We start from the raw sequence: 19,238 nt of genomic DNA, 5'->3' as shown, positions 1-19,238 counted from the left end.
TTCTTCCCGTTGCTGTCCAGAGGGTTTCTAAATGGTTCTCTCCTTTTCAATCAGAGGTTTCAGTTAAGCAAAACATATGGCTGCTATAAGGACTAAGAGACGATCGGGAGGATTTAAATCTTCATTAGATCAGGTTTGAATAATTAACCACTCAATGAAGCAAAGAAAAAAACAAGTTTCAATAATACGCTTGAAAGACTGCATTGCACTATGATAGTGCATGAAGGGCATCTGGATGGAACACAGAAAGCATGTGTGTCAGCCTGGATTATTTGAGGTATTTATTTATACTGTAATGACATTGGGGGAAATTATAGGTATTTTAAAGTGAAGTTTTAATTTATTCATGATTTTAAAAGGTTATAGGCCCCCAGCGTTCTTAAAGAGTTCTGCTCGGCTCTGGTAAGTTATAAAAATGTCTCCCAAAAGACTCTAAACTGGCAGAATTTGAGAAGGTAAATATTTAACAGAAACATATTCAGGTAGTCCTCGGCTTAGTGGCCATTCAAAGTTACAATGGCACCGAAAAGAGAGACTTATGACCTTTTTTCACATTTATGACCATTGCGGCATTCCCATAGTCACTTGATCAAAATTCAGACGCTTGGCAACTGACTCATATTTATGACGGTTGCAGTGTCCCGGGGTCATGGGATCATCTTTTGTGAGCTTCTGACAAGCAAAGTCAATGAGGAAGCCAGATCCACTTAACAACGGTGTTGCTAATTTAACCACGGCACTGATTCACTTAAGAACTGTGGCAAGAGTCGTAAAACGGGACCAAACTCAGTGAACAGATTTCTCACTTAGCAACAGAGACCTTGGGCTCATTTGTGGTCGTAAGTTGAGAACTACCTGTAATATAGTTACGATTTGATCGACATTGAATCACAAAATGCAAGCGTTCAATTCCTAATTGTAGGGTTTGATATAAGGAGGAAAAGAAATAAGCTAAATCTACCCACCGTCCTTTAAAACTATTCATACTGTTCTATCCTTGCAAACCATCAATGCCCATTAGATGTTTTTAGGGAGATCTTAAAAAAATCAAGATGGCATTTGGGGGAGTGCAAACTCTTGATGCCTTTGAAGTTTAGGTACCTATTCTACATTGCTTTTTCTCCTTTAAAGTTTTCTCTTTTTTTAAGGGTTTCATCCTGCTTTTTCGAGGGTCGACTCCATCCAGCCACACTTCCTTGTTTCTCCCCCTCATTCTTCTTTCATATACTTGTTTTTTTAAATTCTCAATTCATATTTTTTTCTGAATGTCTGCATCACTTCAATGTACTTGTTTCACGCCGATCACTCCTTTGGTCATTCAATCTATGTGCCAGCATTCCAAATAATGCACCCATAGAAAGCAGAACTCCGAGGTAGATAGATTCCTCAAAGAACAATTTATTGGCTACATCATATTGACACAACTGGTGAAAACCAACTCTGAAAGTTCCTACGGTTTTCACCTAATTAAAAAAATGAAAGTTTCCCCTTCCTTTCAGGTCGTTGGTCACATTGTCCAATAGAGGTGCTGGCAGGTTGCTTGGTTACTCCACTCCTCCTCTTCTCAGCCACCTGTTAGAATGACCTTGGTTCCCACAAGAAAACTTTTTATTTTGACTGCAAAGCCGAGCTCTCATTCCCTTGTCTCCTCCTCTGCTTTGTGGCAACTCTGAAGCCTCAAAGATGGCCTCACTTCAGATTTGACACTGTGTGTGTTCAGCATCCATACATTCTTTTCTTGTTCTACAATCACACTTTTCAAACAGCCATTCCCATTGCAGTCAACTTGCTGTATTGTCTAGCAGATTATTGGCTTGCTGTATTTTCACAGATTATAATGATTCCATCCACTTTCCCATCTTAATATTGCACCAACCTACACAATGTGCTTCCAATAAATCCACCTCCTTATATTCCAGAGCAGGCCTGTAAATAAAACTAATCCAATCTTATTTCAGCCTCTGATGTCAATCGCAGATGTGCATTAACAAATAACTCAATAGGGTGTCTGACATTTGCTGTCTACCATTAGAGAATTAATGTTTACATCACAATTACAAGAAAACCCAACCAGAAATGTCACTGCCTTTCATGGACACATGAACAGACTCTTGTATTACATTAATATTTAGAATGTGTTATTCCTATTAAAAGAATAGCTCACCATAAACAAATGGGAGAACAGAAATAAAAAGATTCTTTAAATTATCCCACCTCTCAGAGCAGTGGTGGGATTCAATTTTTTTACTACCAGTTCTGTGGGCATGGCTTGGTGGGCGTGGCATGGCTTGGTGGGCGTGGCAGGGGAAGGATGCTGCAAAATCCCCATTTCCTCCCCACTCCAGGGGAAGGATACTGCAAAATCCCCATTTCCTCCCCACTCCAGGGGAAGGATACTGCAAATTCCCCATTTCCTCCCCACTCCAGGGGAAGGATACTGCAAATTCCCCATTTCCTCCAGATCAGCTGGGACTCGGGAGGCAGAGAATAGATAGGGACGGAGCCAATCAGAGGTGATATTTACCGGTTCTTTGAACTACTTAAAATTTCCACTACTGGTTCTCTAGAACAGGTCAGAACCTGCTGAATACCATCTCTGACTCAGAGATAGGGAAAGAAAACGGAAATTGTTTTTAATGAAACTTTTAGAACTAAAATGTTGAGGAAAGGAAGAAATGAGACGCTGAACTTGCACTTGAAATAGCCCTAAAAATTTCATACATTACCTCAGTGGTGGGATTCAAATAATTTAACAACCGGTTCTCTGCCCTAATGACCATCTGGGTAGGTGGGGCTCGGTGGTCATGTGACTGAGTGGGTGTGGCCAACTCAAGGTCGATGGGCACTTCGCCTTAGCTGTTACAATAAGAGTTAACCGGAGAGGCAGTTTCTCTAAGCATGTCAATAAAGATTAGGCTAGAAACAACACCAGAATGTTTCCTTCCTGCCTTCCTTACAGGATTAGCCCTGTAAAGTGGAAAAAAAACAAAAGGAGATTTCTTCCAACAATCGGTTCTCTGAACTACTTAGAAAGTTACCAACCGGTTCTCCCGAATAGGTGTGAACTGGCTGAATTCCACCACTGCTTTACATGTTTATGCTGACATCCCTAATAGATAGCTATGGCAAATATTCTATTGTAAGGAAATCTCAATAAAGCCAGATAAAAACATAGTGTATTCCAGCTGGCTTGTTTATTTCCTTAGTGGCTTTATGCCGTTCAAACTCCTGCAGATTACAATACGTTTCTTTAATAGAGAGGAATGCATTGAACAATTTCCTTTGAAAAGCCCATACTGTTCACAACAATAAATCCATTCAGAAGCCTTTTTCAATATTCAGAATTCTTGAGCAGGCAACACTATAACATACATAAAGTAGGAGGCCCACTGTTGATATCTATCTGAAGGTTAACCTCCCCCAAAGATTTCGGTGGAATAAAAACACCACGATAGAGCTGAAGATGGCAGAGAAATGGCAGAACCTGAAGATGCTCGAAAAACAGGGCTCAAAATCAACCTTTCCGAATCTGTCCCTTGGCAACGCTTGAAAATGAATGAAAGTGGTGATCCAGGATTTTTGGAAAGATTATTATTATATCTTTGCAAATTTAAACATTCAAATTCAAATAAAAAATCAACTTTTATGAAAGAACAAGGAATATCTCCCAAAAAATGTTGTCTTCAAAAAAAGGATGAGCAGAGTGATGCACTACCTTTCTCTGACCAAAAGAAAAGGAGAAGAAACACTGAGATTCTTTTAGATGGCAGTATACTTATTTTACATGTTAAGAAAACAAAAAACAGAAAAAATCCTACCCTAGGTTTTTTTTTTAAATCCATTTGAAAATTATTTTGTGAAACTACGGCATCCAACTGCAGAAGTACTTCACTACCTTTTTCCTTAATCCTTCATACTGGACTCTCTCAAAGTGTCATTTTGCATTCTGGAGGCCTATTAATGTATTATTTTATTTCTTCTTAACCAATATAAAATGCCAATTGTCACAGGTTTTGAATGTGGAAAAAAGAAGTAATGTCAAAATAGCAGGGACAGATGTGGTTTTACCATTTCACGTGAATCTTTTTTTTTCTTTTCTTTTTTTAATGGAAAAGTTTTAATGAATTTTACAAATATTTCCCCTTCCCTCCCCCCACTCCAACCCTCCCTCCCTCCAACCCTCCCTCTCCCCAACTTCCCAGAGCAAAATACAGGGTATAAACATTTAACATATCATGCACTAACATAAGCTAACTAACTATAGCATCCTACCTCCCTCTTGTACTTTAACCTTTAACTCCCCTTTTATTAAACTAAATTTAGATAAGTTATAACATTCCTTGTTCATTCATAAGCTAATTGAAATTTCTTAGTCTGATATTTATTTTGAATGTAATCAATCCATCTTCTCCATCATTTCATGTGAATCTTAAATACCGGTACATACTTACATACATACGTACGTATGTACGTACGTACGTACGTACGTACGTACGTACACACACACACACACACACACTATATTGCCAAAAGTATTTGCTCACCCATCAAAATAATCAGAATCAGGTGTTCCAATCACTTCCATAGCAACAGGTGTATAAAATCAAGTACCTAGGCATGCAGACTGTTTTTACAAACATTTGTGAAAGAATGGGTCGCTCTCAGGAGCTCAGTGACTTCCAGCGTGGAACTGTGCAACAAATCCAGTCGTGAAATTTCCTCGCTCCTAAATATTCCACAGTCAACTGTCAGCTGTATTATAAGAACGTGGAAGAGTTTGGGAACGACAGCAACTCAACGAAGTGGTAGGCCACGTAAACTCGTCCAACATCAGTGTGTGACCTCACAAATGCGCTTCCGGAAGAATGGTCAAAAATTCCCATAAACACCCTCCTGAACCTTGTGGACAGCCTTCCCAGAAGAGTTGAAGCTGTTATAACTGCAAAGGGTGGACCGACATCATTTTGAACTCTATGGATTAGGAATGGTATGTCACTTACAGTAAGTTCATATGCGAGTAAAGGCAGGTGAGCGAATACTTTTGGCAATATAGTGTGTGTGTATGTATGTATGTATGTATGTATGTATGTATGTATGTATGTATGTATGTATAGATAAATAGATAGATAGATATAGATAGATATAGATATAGATATAGATATAGATATAGATATAGATATAGATATAGATATAGATATAGATATAGATATAGATATAGATATAGATATAGATATAGATATAGATATATAGAGTTGTGTGTATGTGTATCTTCCAGCATAACTCTGGAACGCCTTGAGTAATTTCAACCAAACTTGGTATACAGATAACTTACTCTCTGGAAACAAATACTGTGGGGGTAAGACACCCCCAACACCCCTTGGGGTATGTGTTCTGTTAAGATACAGCCTGTTGTGCCTTAAAATGGCTTCTACCGTACTGCCATAAAATGGCTTCTACTGTACAGTGCCATGGTAACGGCTTCACAGTACTCCAGAAGGGGGCTCCCTCTGATAGGGGGAAAAATCCAACATTAGAAAGTATGTTTGGTCTGGGATTATTTTTGAAGACAAATGTATGGATTAGAATAAATAAATACCCGGGCAATGCTGGGTTATCAGCTAGTCTAAGATAAAATCTGAAAGTACTCTAAATATCAAAGAGTTTTTGTAAGGCCCAAAATGGAGCTGCTTGAAGTGTCTTGCAATTAGATAATGCTACTGTTTTCCTCCTCTGGTTCTTGGCAACCTTGACTGATCCCAAAACCCAGCAGAGTTATTCCTGAGTATTGCTCGGATTGAGGAGTTATTGAATAAGTGTAAAAATAAAAAAAAGATAACATTTTGGGAGAAGAAAATGTCACATCAATTATGCAGCTCTGTTGGGAAGAGTTCATGGATGGCGTCATCAGAGATCAACCCAACACGCATGCATATACACACAATTAAATCTGCTTTGTTATTTTTCACGCCGTGCTTGAGGGTTAAATCTAGCAGGAAGCATTTTGAAACCTTGACATAATAGAAGACATTGTTCTAATTTTGTATAATTTTTCATTGTGCGTCTTGTTTTCTTCTGCTTAGAGGAATACTTCTGTTTTGAAAAAAACCCAGGAGATTATTTACCCTGCCATTTGAGCATTCATTTCCTATGCGTTGTCACACATCCAATGACAGACAGCAAGATGAGACCTTACGGAAAATTTCCCTGTAATTTAGAAAATAAAAATAATTGGCAGTGTCTCTTCTCCCAGCTGAGCTTGATTCAACTAGTAATTTGAAGATAGGAATACTAAAGTACCCACTTGCCCACTCAATATATTCTAAGACAGTTTAATTCTTAGAAAAAATGTGTGTTCACCTGTTCATTCCTTTTGGTACCACTTCAGGGGTGGGTTTCAGGCGGTTCGCAGCAGTCCCCGCGAACCGGTTGGTCGGCGAACCTGGAAGGAAGTAAGTAACTTCCGGGAATGCCGAAGGATCCACCCGCCCGCTTGTGTTTCTTACCCGGTTTTGACAAGTTCTGCGCTTCCACGCATGCGCAGAACGCATACAGCGCCTGTGCGATCCTCCAGGAGCAGCTGGAGCGTCGCACAGGTGCTAGTACGCATGCGTGCACTGCGCACGTGCACAAGGATGCCGCCGGCCCCGTTCCAACCGAACCGGTTGGAACGGGGCGAGAAACCCACCCCTGTACCACTTATAAAAATAATGGATAGGGAAGGGATTCCTCTTAAGTACTGAAACTCACTGCTAAATTAAAAGATAACTGAAGACATCTACGAACAGTGCAATGCCTCTGGTATAATATGAGATGAGTAAACATCTACACACATTTGTAGACAAGATCCATTAGGCTCAATCTTAGATTAAATACCATGAAGTGCAAGTCATATATCTACCCATATCCCCCCAATTATGGGAACATTGTCAATTAGTTCTTAGATACAAGAGGTAGTTTTCTAGAGCACAACAAGAAGGAGAAAATGTAGGGACAATATCCATGAATAGGTCAAGTAGCAGAGAAAGAAGGAAAATATGCTTTCAGGGAAGAACGCAGGGATTGGATGCTACGGGTTTGCCCGGGTTCGGGAGAACCTGTAGCTAACGTTATGACTGGTTCAGAGAACCTCCAAATCCCATCCCTGGCTGGCCCTGCTTACCCTGCCCCTCCACCCTACCCGTTTTGGATGTGAGGTAAGTACAGGGCCCGGGTGGAGGCTTGGGGAGGGGGGAAATGGGCCTCTTGGAAGTTCCAGAAGGCTGGAAATGGGCCCATTTCCGGCCTCCAGAGCCTGGGGAAAACAGTTTTTGCCCTGCCCAAGGCTCAAGGAAAGACTCCGGAGCCTGGGGAAGGCGAAAAGCCCCCACCCACCCTGTGACCCGACAATTGCGCGATAGACATATGCACGCTGACAAAATAGCGCCGATTAGAACGCGACATCAAAATCACAACAAATTCGCGACGACAAATTCGCGATGACAAAAGCGCGATGACAAAAGCGCGATGAGAAGCACAATAAAATTGGAAAATTTTTAGGGTTAGGGTTTTGTCGCGATTTGGTCGGCACGCATTTGTCGGCGCGCTATTGTCGAAAATCAATTAGCAATTTTGACAGTGCTCACTTGTCCGTCACGGTTTTGTCAGCGCGCATATGTCTATTGCGCATTTGTCGGTGAACCCGCCCACCCACCGTGGTGCAGGAAGCCAACTAGGCCACGCCCATCCAGCAACCGGACAGAGAACCCGTTGCTGAAATTTTTGAAGCCCACCCCTGGAAGCAGGATATAGGTATTCAGCTACCTGAAGAGATGTCCTCTTATTCTTGAGATGCTGAGAGTTAAATGCCAATGTATCAGTATCAGGTATGGGTACCACATTAGGAAGTCTGGACAAAGAGTGAAAGAGTGGACATTGCTTGAAGAACATAGAATGACAGTCCAATTCTTATCAGCTGAACTGCAATTTGTGAGTCAGGCTTAGCTGCCTTTCTGTATCCTCAAACTCTAGCTCAGACACCAAAAAGAAAAAGAAAAAAATGCATGTCCCAAATTGCTAAAAACCACTAATCTCATAAGATTTTTGCATTGTCCTTTTGTGAAGGTTCGGGAAAGTTGAAACCTAACCTGATCAATCAAGATTTTCCCATTCTTGCGAGATCCTCTTAAGATTCTGGTATTTTCGAATGAAATCTCAAGATAATTGGATTTTTTTTTTAAAAAAAATAGAAGTTTATTTTAACTGACAGGGAGGGAGTTGACAATTATGCACTGAAGGCGGCGGTGGTGAGACCCCTCCTGAAGAAGCCATCCCTAGATCCAGCTGTCCTTAACAACTACCGCCCGGTCTCCAACCTCCCCTTTCTGGGGAAGGTTGTTGAGAAGGTGGTGGCCTTCCAGCTCCAACGGTCCTTGGAGGAAGCAGACTACCTAGACCCCTTCCAGTCAGGCTTCAGACCCGGTTACAGCACTGAAACCGCCTTGGTCGCATTGATGGATGATCTTTGGAGAGCCAGAGATGAAGGACACCCCTCCATCCTGGTCCTCCTTGACCTTTCAGCGGCTTTCGATACCATCGACCATGGTATCCTTCTGCGAAGACTGCGGGAGGTGGGAGTGGGAGGCACCGTGTTACGGTGGTTCTCCTCCTACCTCTCGGACAGGTCGCAGTCGGTGTTAGTGGGAGGGCAGAGATCGTCCCCAAGGCCCCTGAAATATGGGGTGCCGCAGGGTTCGGTCTTATCCCCCCTACTATTTAACATTTACATGAAACCGCTGGGAGAGATCATCCGTAGGCACGGGATTAGATACCATCAATACGCGGACGATACTCAATTGTATCTGTCCGCCCCGTGCCAAATCAATGAAGCGGTTGACGTAATGGACCGGGGGCTTGAAGCCGTCATGGACTGGATGAGGATTAACAAGCTTGTGCTCAACCCAGAAAAGACCGAGTGGCTGTTGTGTTTTCCTCCCAAAAATTTGGCCATTAATCCAACACTCAGGCTGGGGGGTCAAATTTTACACCCCTCAGAGAGGGTTCGCAACTTGGGAGTCCTCCTGGACTCACAGCTGTCATTCGACCATCATATAGCGGCTGTGACCAGGGGGGCATTCGCCCAGGTACGCCTGGTGCGCCAGTTGCGACCCTACCTGAACCGGGAGGCCCTCACAACAGTCACTCGGGCCCTCGTGATTTCTAGGCTGGAATACTGCAACGTGCTCTACATGGGGCTGCCCTTGAGGAGCATCCGGCGACTTCAGCTAGTGCAGAACGCAGCCGCGCGAGTGATCGCGGGTGCACCCCGATTCACCCGCATTACACCTATCCTCCGCGAGCTGCGCTGGCTACCTGTCGATCTCCGGATGCGCTTCAAGGTGCTATTGATCACCCATAAAGCCCTACATGGCAGTGGATCTGGATACTTGAGAGACCGCCTTCTGCCAATTACCTCCCTACGACCTATAAGATCTCATAGGTTAGGCCTCCTCCGCATTCCATCGGCCAGCCAATGTCGGCTGGCAACCACAAGGAGGAGGGCCTTCTCAGCAGCGGCCCCGACCCTTTGGAACGAGCTCCCCGTAGAGATTCGTACCCTCTCCACCGTCCAGGCCTTCCGCACAGCCTTGAAGAACTGGCTCACCCGTCAGGCCTGGGGATAAGGACCATTACCCCGCCCGAATGTTGTATGCATGTTGCTTATTATTTTATTATGTGTTGTCGTCTTAGTGCTGTATTCCCCCCTCCCTGGTTTTCTGTGAGCCGCCCTGAGTCCCCTCAGGGAAAAGGGCGGCCTACAAATAAAATCAATTCAATTCAATTCAATTCAATTCAATACATTGTAACCAGAAAAATCCTTTCAAAACTAGGCTAGCCCCTTGAAACTGATAAGGCTGTATGGATGGTTGAGCCCCACATTATATTACTTCTTGTGGAAATTACTTTCTCTTTCACCTAATATTTTAATATTGATATCTCATTATACCTAATAATGCCTCCAGGATTCACTGGAGAAGAGCCTAATGCTGAGAAAGACTGAGGGCAAAAGAAGAAGGGGACAGCAGAGAATGAGGGGGCTGGATGGAGTCACCGAAGCAGTAGGCATGAGCTTAAATGGACTCTGGGGGTGGTAGAGGACAGGAAGGCCTGGAGGAATGTTGTCCATGGGGTCACAATGGGGCGGATATGACTTTGCAACTAACAACAACAATCTCATTGTTCCTAATAGAGATGTTTATGTGTATAGGCGTGGTGTGTTAAAAAGTCAACATGATTGTGTATCTCAAGCTGTAGTTGCCTTTTACATATGTGATACATACAAAACTTCCTTAAAAAAGGGATGGGCTTTTATCACCTAGTTATAGCACTAGCAATAATACTTAGACTTATATGCCACTTCACAGTGCTTTATAACCCTCTCTAAGCGGTTTACAGCCAATTGTCCCAACAATCTGGGCCCTCATTTTACGGACCTTGGAAGGATGGAAGGCTGAGTCAACCTTAAGCCAGTTCAAAATCGAACTGCTGGCAGTCGGCAGAATTAGCCTGCAATACTGTATTCTAACCACTGCACCACTGAGGCTCAGTGCCATCTTGACATTCTTCATGTCAGGATGGCACAAATTCTTCATGAATGTCCTTGATGGCTAAACCCAAGCTATCTAATTAAGAACAGCACTACTTTCCCTGCTCTCTTTTCTGATACACAACTGTATTTTGATTTTCAGCAACAGTTGGCCAAGAATATTAAATTTGGCCAACCTCCACAAATGACAGTCTCTGTGAAAACACCTGGGGAAGCTAGTGGAAGTTTGGAAGCAGATGTGTTGCTGAATAACCCCATGGAGACGGTGATGCCACCAGATGTGGTCCTTCCAGAGAACCACCACAAAGTAAGTCTAATTGATATTGAGGAGCCAATTACCAATCTTCAAAATGAACGAACACATATGTTTGTAGAAAACGTTAGTTGACATTAGCTGGGTGATGAATTAGGTATTGCAAAGAAATCCAGCATTTGGGAGAATTTCAAATGTGGTAGTCCTAAAGCAGTGACGGTGAACCTTTTTGCCACCAAATGGCAATAAGGTCGCACGGAAATGTCCCGTGTGCACACGCTCGTCAAGGCCGCACTTTGGAAAAGCCAAACTTCTGGGTTCTAGCATCCATGTGCGCCTGACAATCAGCTGGTCGGCGTGCTTGTACACACCGGTTTTCGCCACTGCTGCGCGTGCAAAGGACAGCTGATAGTTGCATGCACAAACCCGCCAGAAACCTGGAAGACAAACAGGCAAGGCCGCATGTGCAGGGGCGCGACCTGGCTTCATGTGCCACTTTGGGCATGCGTGCCATAGCTTGGCCCTCATGGTCCTAGAGTTTTTAGGCCCTTGGGTGAGAATATCATTCAGAATTCCATATATGAATGATTTTTGTTTCCCATCGGACTGGGGTATCTGATTTTATTCTATGATTTCTCAACTCATGACATAGCCATGAAAGTACAGTAATGAAACGTCATCAATAAAAGCAAACGATCAAAACTCCGATTGGGTTCTTTACTTATATCTTTGTTATGAGACATTACCATATCGTCAAAGCCATCTCTTTCTGATCGACTGAAATCACACCAACATTAGAAACGATCTGATGTGTAGAACCTTGGACAACTTTCTTGATTTCCACACTTCTAAAGTCTCCTCTGTTTACGGATCATGTGTACTATCAGCACGGGGGCAAAATGAACCCTCAGCTGATCAAATGAGGTGGGTTCTTACATTCAAATATTTTATCTTTGAACTGGAAATGCCATTTGAACCCAGCGATTCAAAGTTGGGGGTCTTTGATGGAGACCCTTGCATTCTAGTAATGTCCACAGACAATTGTAAAAGAGACACAAATACAGAACTCCTGTTATACCAGGGAAGGGGTCTGGAGATTCCTGCTATGAATATGAATGTAATGTTTTCAGTGTTTTGCCTTTATGTTTTAACATAGATTTCCCTCTCATATTCTCCTTTAAATGGCTTCTTGATTTTCATGTAAAGAAGCCACAATTTGTCTCCAATACATAGTCAGAAGAACATGGCACATAAAGGTAAAAGTTCCCTTCACACATATGTGCTAGTCATTCCTGATTCTAGGGGGCGGTGCTCATCTCCCTTTCAAAGCCAAAGAGCCAGCGCTGTCTGAAGACGTCTCCGTGGTCATGTGGCTGGCATGACTAACTTTCCCAACAAAAGTGGTCCCTATTTTTCTACTTGCATTTTTACGTGCTTTCGAACTGCTAGGTTGATAGAAGCTGGGACAAGTAATAGGAGCTCACTCCGTTATTTGGCTCTAGGGATTCAAACCACCGAACTGCCGACCTTTCTGATCAACAAGCTCAGCGTCTTAGTCATTGTGCCACCGCGTGGGTCAAGAGGGGAATCCTGTTAATCACTTGTCTTCTTTCTATTTTCTCAGGGAGGGAAGCAATGCTTGTTTAGGCACAAATCTGATAAAGTCTAGCAGTGTGATAAGGAACTCAGCAATTGCCTAGCTTGAAATTATACAAAGAAAATGATTACTGTATTTTTTGGAGTATAAGACGCACCCTTTTCCCTCAAAAAAGAGACTGAAAATCTGGGTGCGTCTTATACACTGAATACAGCCTTTTTTGCCTCCCGAAACTCCTCCCCCTTCACCAAAATGACCATGCATAGCTTTTAGAAGGCTTTCAGAGAGCTCCTGGGGGCTCGACAGGGTAGAAATGAGCGAAAAACGGCCTGTTTTTTGCCCTCCCCATGTCCTTTTTTGGATAAAAAACCGACCCATTTTTTCTCATTTTTGTTCCCCCCCCACCTCTACAAGCCTTCTAAGGATATTCATGCCCTTTTTTTCAAAAAAAAAAGGGCACATTTTCATGAAAAACAGGCCATTTTTGGAAGGTTTGCCAAAGTGCGAAACCTTTTTTTTAAATTTTTTAAATCCTGTTTAAAACCTTGCTGCATCTTATAGTCCGGTGCATCTTATACTCCAAAAATACGGTAGTTGACAACATTCTCCCTCCAGAGGTCACATGGGCTCTGGATACTGCTAAAGACCTGTGTCCCAAAGCTGCTTTTTCAGGAGGCAACTGGACCTTCTTGTTTTTCTTTGAAGGCATTTTGCTTCTCACCCAAGAAGCTTCTTCAGTTCTTAACAGCACCCAAAACAGGAAGAGGCTTTTAATGAAGGAGACCAAGTGAATACATGTTTGCCTCTAGCTTGAGTTTTTTTAGTAGGACTGGATACTTTTTAAAAAACGAAAGAAAGATGAGAACATTTGGATTACAGTGCACATTCAACTGACCCAATCCATTTTTTTTAAAAAAATAGAATATTTGAATTTATAATGCACAATTGACCCACTCCCTTAGATAAGTAGTGCATGCATTTATAAGTAACCTTCATTAAAATCTTGCTAAATTCGTAAGGTTTTTTTTTATAAGCCTTACTTTACTGTGGTTTTTTTTTTCCATAGCTGTATGGAAAGGTAAAAGGAGGTAAAATAGAAACACATCCATCCTTTTAGGCTTGCAATCCAGCTTCCTCTTTCACAATTTAAAATAGATGAAAAAGAAGGGAACAAATCTGTTTATTCAGTCGATTTATCCGACAAATTGAAATGGAATTAGATTAGGTATTACAACAACACTGTAATGGGATCTTATTCTGACTGTGATGTAAAAGCATTTGGTGCTTCTACAAAATATGAGTCTACGCAATGTATCTGAAGTTGCAATAGTTTTGTATGATTTTCATATATATTTTTTCTAGTCAGCTGGGATGCCAGATTCCTTAAGTCCCACAAGTGTGGGTGAAACAAGTCGTGACAGAGCTGAGAAGGTAATAGAAATAATAACACTAATGGCACTTATTTCTTAAGGGCCACTTCAAAAATTGCCACAAATTACAATTATAAATGTCTAATCACATTTCTTAGTGGGCAACTCAGGCTGAGGTAAACCTCTAGCTTTGAACCTGGAGTTGTAGGCTGCTGAGATAGAACCAAGTTATGGCTTTAAATTTTATGACGTTTATCGCTTGTGCCTGTTGACCTTCTATTGGTTCCAGTCAGTTTCTCTGTACCAACTGGCATTTTAGTTTTTCAGTTAATTTTGAGTTATTTTAACCCTCCTCCCATCCAAATTGAAAAGTTGGCATGCCACAAAGCAAAGTGCTATCTTTTAGCATCTTTTATTTCTAGGATAGGCTCAGCATTATATTAAAAAAAAATACAATTGGCTGCCTGGAGCCCATATTTTACTTGAAAGTATCGCTACCTACTTAGCTATAAAGAGAACCTCGATTGACTATTGTGGGGAGCTATCAAAAGTAGTCTTTCTGGTCTGGTCATCCTCACAATGGCTGCCATTTTGTGACTAGATGATTTATTTACTCATAGCATTTCTTTGGTGAGGCATATCTGACATCAATCAGAATAGAACTGGAAGGGACCTTGGAGGTCTTCTAGTCCAACCCGCCTGCTCAAGCAGGAGACCTTATACCATTTTAGACAGGTGGCTTTCCAATCTTTTCTTAAAAGCCTCCAGTAATGAAGCACCTACAATGTCTGAAGGTAAACTATTCCACTGGTTGATTGTTCTCATTTAGTATTATACAGTTATTCTCAAAATTCCAAATGTCCCAGGGATCAGAATTATTGGAGGATGACAGTATTACTGCAAGCTGCAATAAAAAGGATAACTGGGAGTTTAGCATGAAACTCTGCCTCAGCTTCAGCTTCTGATCCATAGCCATACCAAGACATACTCATTCGTTTGCTTCCATACTACTACAATAGAGCAGATAATGGCTATACTTCCTGGATTATTAAGATGTAAACTTTTGTTCAGGTAGTAGTCCAGAAATTTTGGGGAAAACAACCTTGATAATAGACTATGTCTGCATAGAGATTCTCCACAGCTTAGTTCAGAATTTCACACACACACACACACACACACACACACACACACACACACACACTATCTATCTATCTATCTATCTATCTATCTATCCATCTATCATCTATCTATGTATCTATCTATCTATCCATCTATCATCTATCTATCTATCTATCTATCCATCCATCCATCCATCCATCCATCCATCCATCCATCCATCCATCCATCCATCCATCCATCCATCCATCCATCCATCCATCCATCCATCCATCCATCCATCCATCTATCTATCTATCTATCTATCTATCTATCTATCTATCTATCTATCCACTAAGCCACAGGCTCTCCTCCTTTATCAGCTAAACCAGGGAAATAGGTATGTATTGTGTGTGTCACAACCCCTGGTATGCCCACATATGGGAGGGAGCATACTGCTTCCCTTTTCAGTCTATCGGCTCACTCTGGGAGCAATCCAGGCAGAAAGCCATTTTTTTTATGTTGCCTTGTTATATTTGTGTTGCATTTGTGCTGATAAATAAATTCATATAACGCATCGAGCATTTTCAACCAAACTTGGTACACAGATAACTTATTCTCTGGAAACAAATACTGGGGAGGGGGGGTAAGATACCCCTAACACCCTTTGGGGTGGGGGAAGATACAGCCTGTTGTGCCTTCAAATGGTTTCTACCGTACTGCTCTAAAATGGCTTCTACTGTACAGCACAGTGGAGTTGCCATGGTAATGGCTTCAAAATACTCCACAAGGGGGCTCCCTCTGGTAAGGGGGAAAATCCAACATTAGAAATTACGTTTGGTCTGGACATTTTCAACAATGCTTTGATTATTGTTGAGGACAAATGTGTGGTTTCTGTGGGCACAGGGGAAACATTTGCAACTGATTTAATTGTTGCCGAAATCAGGGCTTTTCCTGTCTAATACAGGATTAGGATAAATAAATACCCAGGCAACGCCGGATTATTAGCTACTAGTAAAATTATAAAGTGGCTGCAATCCTATATAGAAGTTCCTGTCCCTTTTATGCTACTGCTATGTTCAACCTGTAATGCATAAAATGTAATGCAATGCTTAAGGCATATTAAGGCATAAATATGGGGACATCGTTCATAGGGATGTCACATGATTTTGTTAACAGTGGGAATGTTGAAGGGGTGCAATTTGTCATACATTTGCTGTTCTTAAAGCCAAAGAAATATGTGCCTGGTACTAGCTCTTACGTGTGCAGTGGCAGGGGTAGGGGTTTATGATGGGAAAGGTCTCCAATCAACTCCCTGTGCTGTGCTTTCAGTGGGCGGAAGATCACTGAAGAAGGTGTTTAGAAGAAGCTAACTGACGATGACAAAGCAATCAGTTTGTATCCAAGGAACTTCTCTTGAAAGTTTGTTCAGCTAAAATGAGTTTGGTGCCAATGCATTTTTAGTTGCAGTGAGTCTTGAACGAGAGAGCTCAGTAAAAAAACAATCATATTGTGTGGTGCTGAGAGGTGGGAGAAGGTGCCCTCTGTAAAATTATGGAGTTAGTGTCTCTGGAGATTCTCAGTCATCCAAACCATGGTTGTCCCATTTCAAAAGGCAACTGGACTATCTTCGTCTTTTCTGTGAAGGCGTTTTGCTTCTCATCCAAGGAGCTTCTTTAGTTCTGAATGGTGAGGGATGGAAGGGTTTACCGTATTTTCAGACTATAAGACGCACCAGAGTATAAGATGCACTTTAGTATTTGAGGAGGAAAATAAGAAAAAATATTCTGCCTACCAGTGTCCATGGTATTCATCTGGCTAGCGTCCTGTCAGTGTGTGAGAGAGTTGAGGGCTGTTTGGAAACAAACACTATTTGCTGTGTGAGCAACAAGGAAGGAGACAGCAAGGAGCCTGGGCATGGCTTGTTCTGTACTAAAGCTGCATGCTGTGCTGATATCTGAAACTAAAACTGAAAGTGAAACTTCTCTGCTGAACTACCACGTTGGAAAACCTGCTTTTGGTATTGTATATTTACTTAATGTGTTATATTATATCTAAAGAGAAGTTATTGAATCCTGCTGAATCAGTTACTTGTGTGTGCTTTCTGAATGTGATGGCTGCTGCAAACTCTGACACCTCCTTGCAGCAAATAGCGAACAGCCAGGTCAGCTTCAGCACATTATTGCAGCCTGATTCAGCATCAGCAGCTGATTGGCGGGTGGATCAGCTTCCCAGAATGCACCCAATCAGCTGTTCCAGGCTGCAGGGATTGCCACAGACTATCGCCTCCTCCATGCCTCCCGTTTTTGGCTAGATTTGGTATATAAGACGCACCCAAATTTTTATCCTCATTTAAAGGGGGGGGGGAAGAGTACGTCTTATACTCCGAAAAATATGGTATATTCCTTGCAGTCATCTGGTTATTAGCACTGTTTCTGAGAGTTGTTGAAGCCCCTTGGGGGCACAGAAAGCTATAAAAATAAAGAAGGAAAGTTGCAAAAGCAACTCCCGAATCTGGCTTTGAATTCATTTCTAGAGCGGTTACTGGATTTGGAATTTGTTTTGTTTTAAATACAGGATCTCATTTCTTTCCATAATTTTTTTTCCTTTTTCTTGGGGTTTCTCTAGGGGACGCCTGTCAAAGTGTCATCTCGGCCAAAAAGACACCATTCCCCTTCTGGAACCATCGAAACTGTCAACCTTGATGCCATCCCTTTAGCCATTTCTTGTCTGGACAACAGTGCGGCAAAGCACAAACTCTCAGTCAGGCCAAAGAATCAGAGGCTTTCCAAAAAGCACAGATTGTCAAAGGTATTGAACGGATTCCTTACGGAGGTCAGAATTTTAGCTGCTGATTGTAAGACACAGAGCTCCTCTAAGAATATTAGGTTACCTTCGAATCTTTCAATGTTACACTTCAGCTGGTATTTATGGATGTGAACCAGCCTCACACAATTTGGGAGATTCACTGCCCTGCTATATATGATGATCATTTCTCAGAAATAAAATCATACCTGCCAGGTTCCACTATTTTATTGGCAGGCCGGCATTCAACATGTATCTTTCCCCCCCTATTCATCTGTAAAAGAAATGTACTTAGACTTCAAAAACGTACATACCAAAGAGATAAATGATATTTACACACCATTTAAAAGAGACAATAAAAAGCTAAAGAGGAAACAAAAAGGTATCCTCCATAGCAACCACCACTCAGATAAGCAGGGATTAACACCAGACAAAACAATCTTAACAGAAAATAATGTCCTAATCAAGAAGCTACCAAAGAGAAAAGCACATGCCTCCACTTTCCCTCCTATACTGATAGGGCAAGCTACTACAGAGCATTCCCATTTGCTTATACTAAGTAATACTAATATTTGGTAGTACTAAAGATTTACCTAGCCTGATAATGAAATGACTACAAGCAAAACCACCAAGCTTAGAGAACACCAAGGACTCCACAGTTCACCCCTGAGCTACAAATGTTCTACTGGAGCGGAAACTTTTATAAATCTGTTGGGGAAAATCTCAAAGAATCATGAGCAATTTGCCAGCCATGTGACTGGATGGGCGTGGCCAACTTGTAAAATGTGGTGAAACTCACTTAACAACGCTCTTGCTTAGCAACCAAAATGTTGGCTCAGAAACTCTGGCATTTGAAGCACACAAAGCTATCAAGTGACAAGACCCTTGCACCCCTAACCCTTTAGGAAAAAAACCCCCAGGGGTGTTCAAAGTTGACAGCTTTAAGACTTGTGGACTTCAACTCCCAGAATTCCTCCTCTCGCTCTTCATCTTGATGATGTGCGGACGGTCGGGGGGGAGGGAGCTGGAACCGGTTCTAAACGGCACTGTAGATTTGTGGAACCTCTTCTATAGAAGAGGTTAGAACTGGCAGGAACCCACTCCTGAGAGTACATTAATATTGTTGTAATGTACGACTAAGATTGATAAAACCAAATACAGATAGTCCTCGACCTATGACCACAATCGAGCCCACAATTTCTGCTGCTGAGCGAGACAGTTGTTGAGATAATTTTGCCCCATTTTACAACCTTTCTGGCCACCGTTGTTAAGTGAGCCACTGCAGTTGCTAAGATAGTAACACGGTTGTTATAATAAGTGACAGCTTACTATAAGCTTCCCTATTGAGTTTGCTTGTCAGAAGGTCCCCAAAGAGGATCCCATGGATGATGCAACTGTGCTAGATATGAACCAGTTGCCAAGCATCCAAATTTTGATCACATGGCCATGGGAATGTTGTGACAGATGTATAGTGTGAAAAACAGTCATAAATCACTTTTTTTCAGTGCTGTTGTAACTTTGAATGGTCACTAAATG

The 19,238-nt window shown here is 42.0% G+C and overlaps 1 protein-coding gene across 1 annotated transcript in view; it reads left to right on the top strand.

Annotated features, from left to right (window-relative positions):
* The window catches only part of CRACD (capping protein inhibiting regulator of actin dynamics), a 44,969-nt gene that overhangs the window by 8,769 nt on the left and 16,962 nt on the right, over positions 1 to 19,238 (top strand). Inside the window, exons 3-5 of the mRNA XM_032224457.1 lie at positions 10,725 to 10,893; positions 13,799 to 13,863; positions 17,526 to 17,708. Coding sequence (XP_032080348.1) covers positions 10,725 to 10,893; positions 13,799 to 13,863; positions 17,526 to 17,708 — 417 coding nt within the window. The remainder of the gene's footprint in view (positions 1 to 10,724; positions 10,894 to 13,798; positions 13,864 to 17,525; positions 17,709 to 19,238) is intronic.

The sequence above is a fragment of the Thamnophis elegans genome, chromosome 9, assembly GCF_009769535.1.
Source record: "Thamnophis elegans isolate rThaEle1 chromosome 9, rThaEle1.pri, whole genome shotgun sequence".
Lineage (NCBI taxonomy): Eukaryota > Metazoa > Chordata > Lepidosauria > Squamata > Colubridae > Thamnophis > Thamnophis elegans.
Note: the sequence above shows the minus strand (reverse complement) of the source record. Positions and strands in the feature narration are given on the sequence as shown.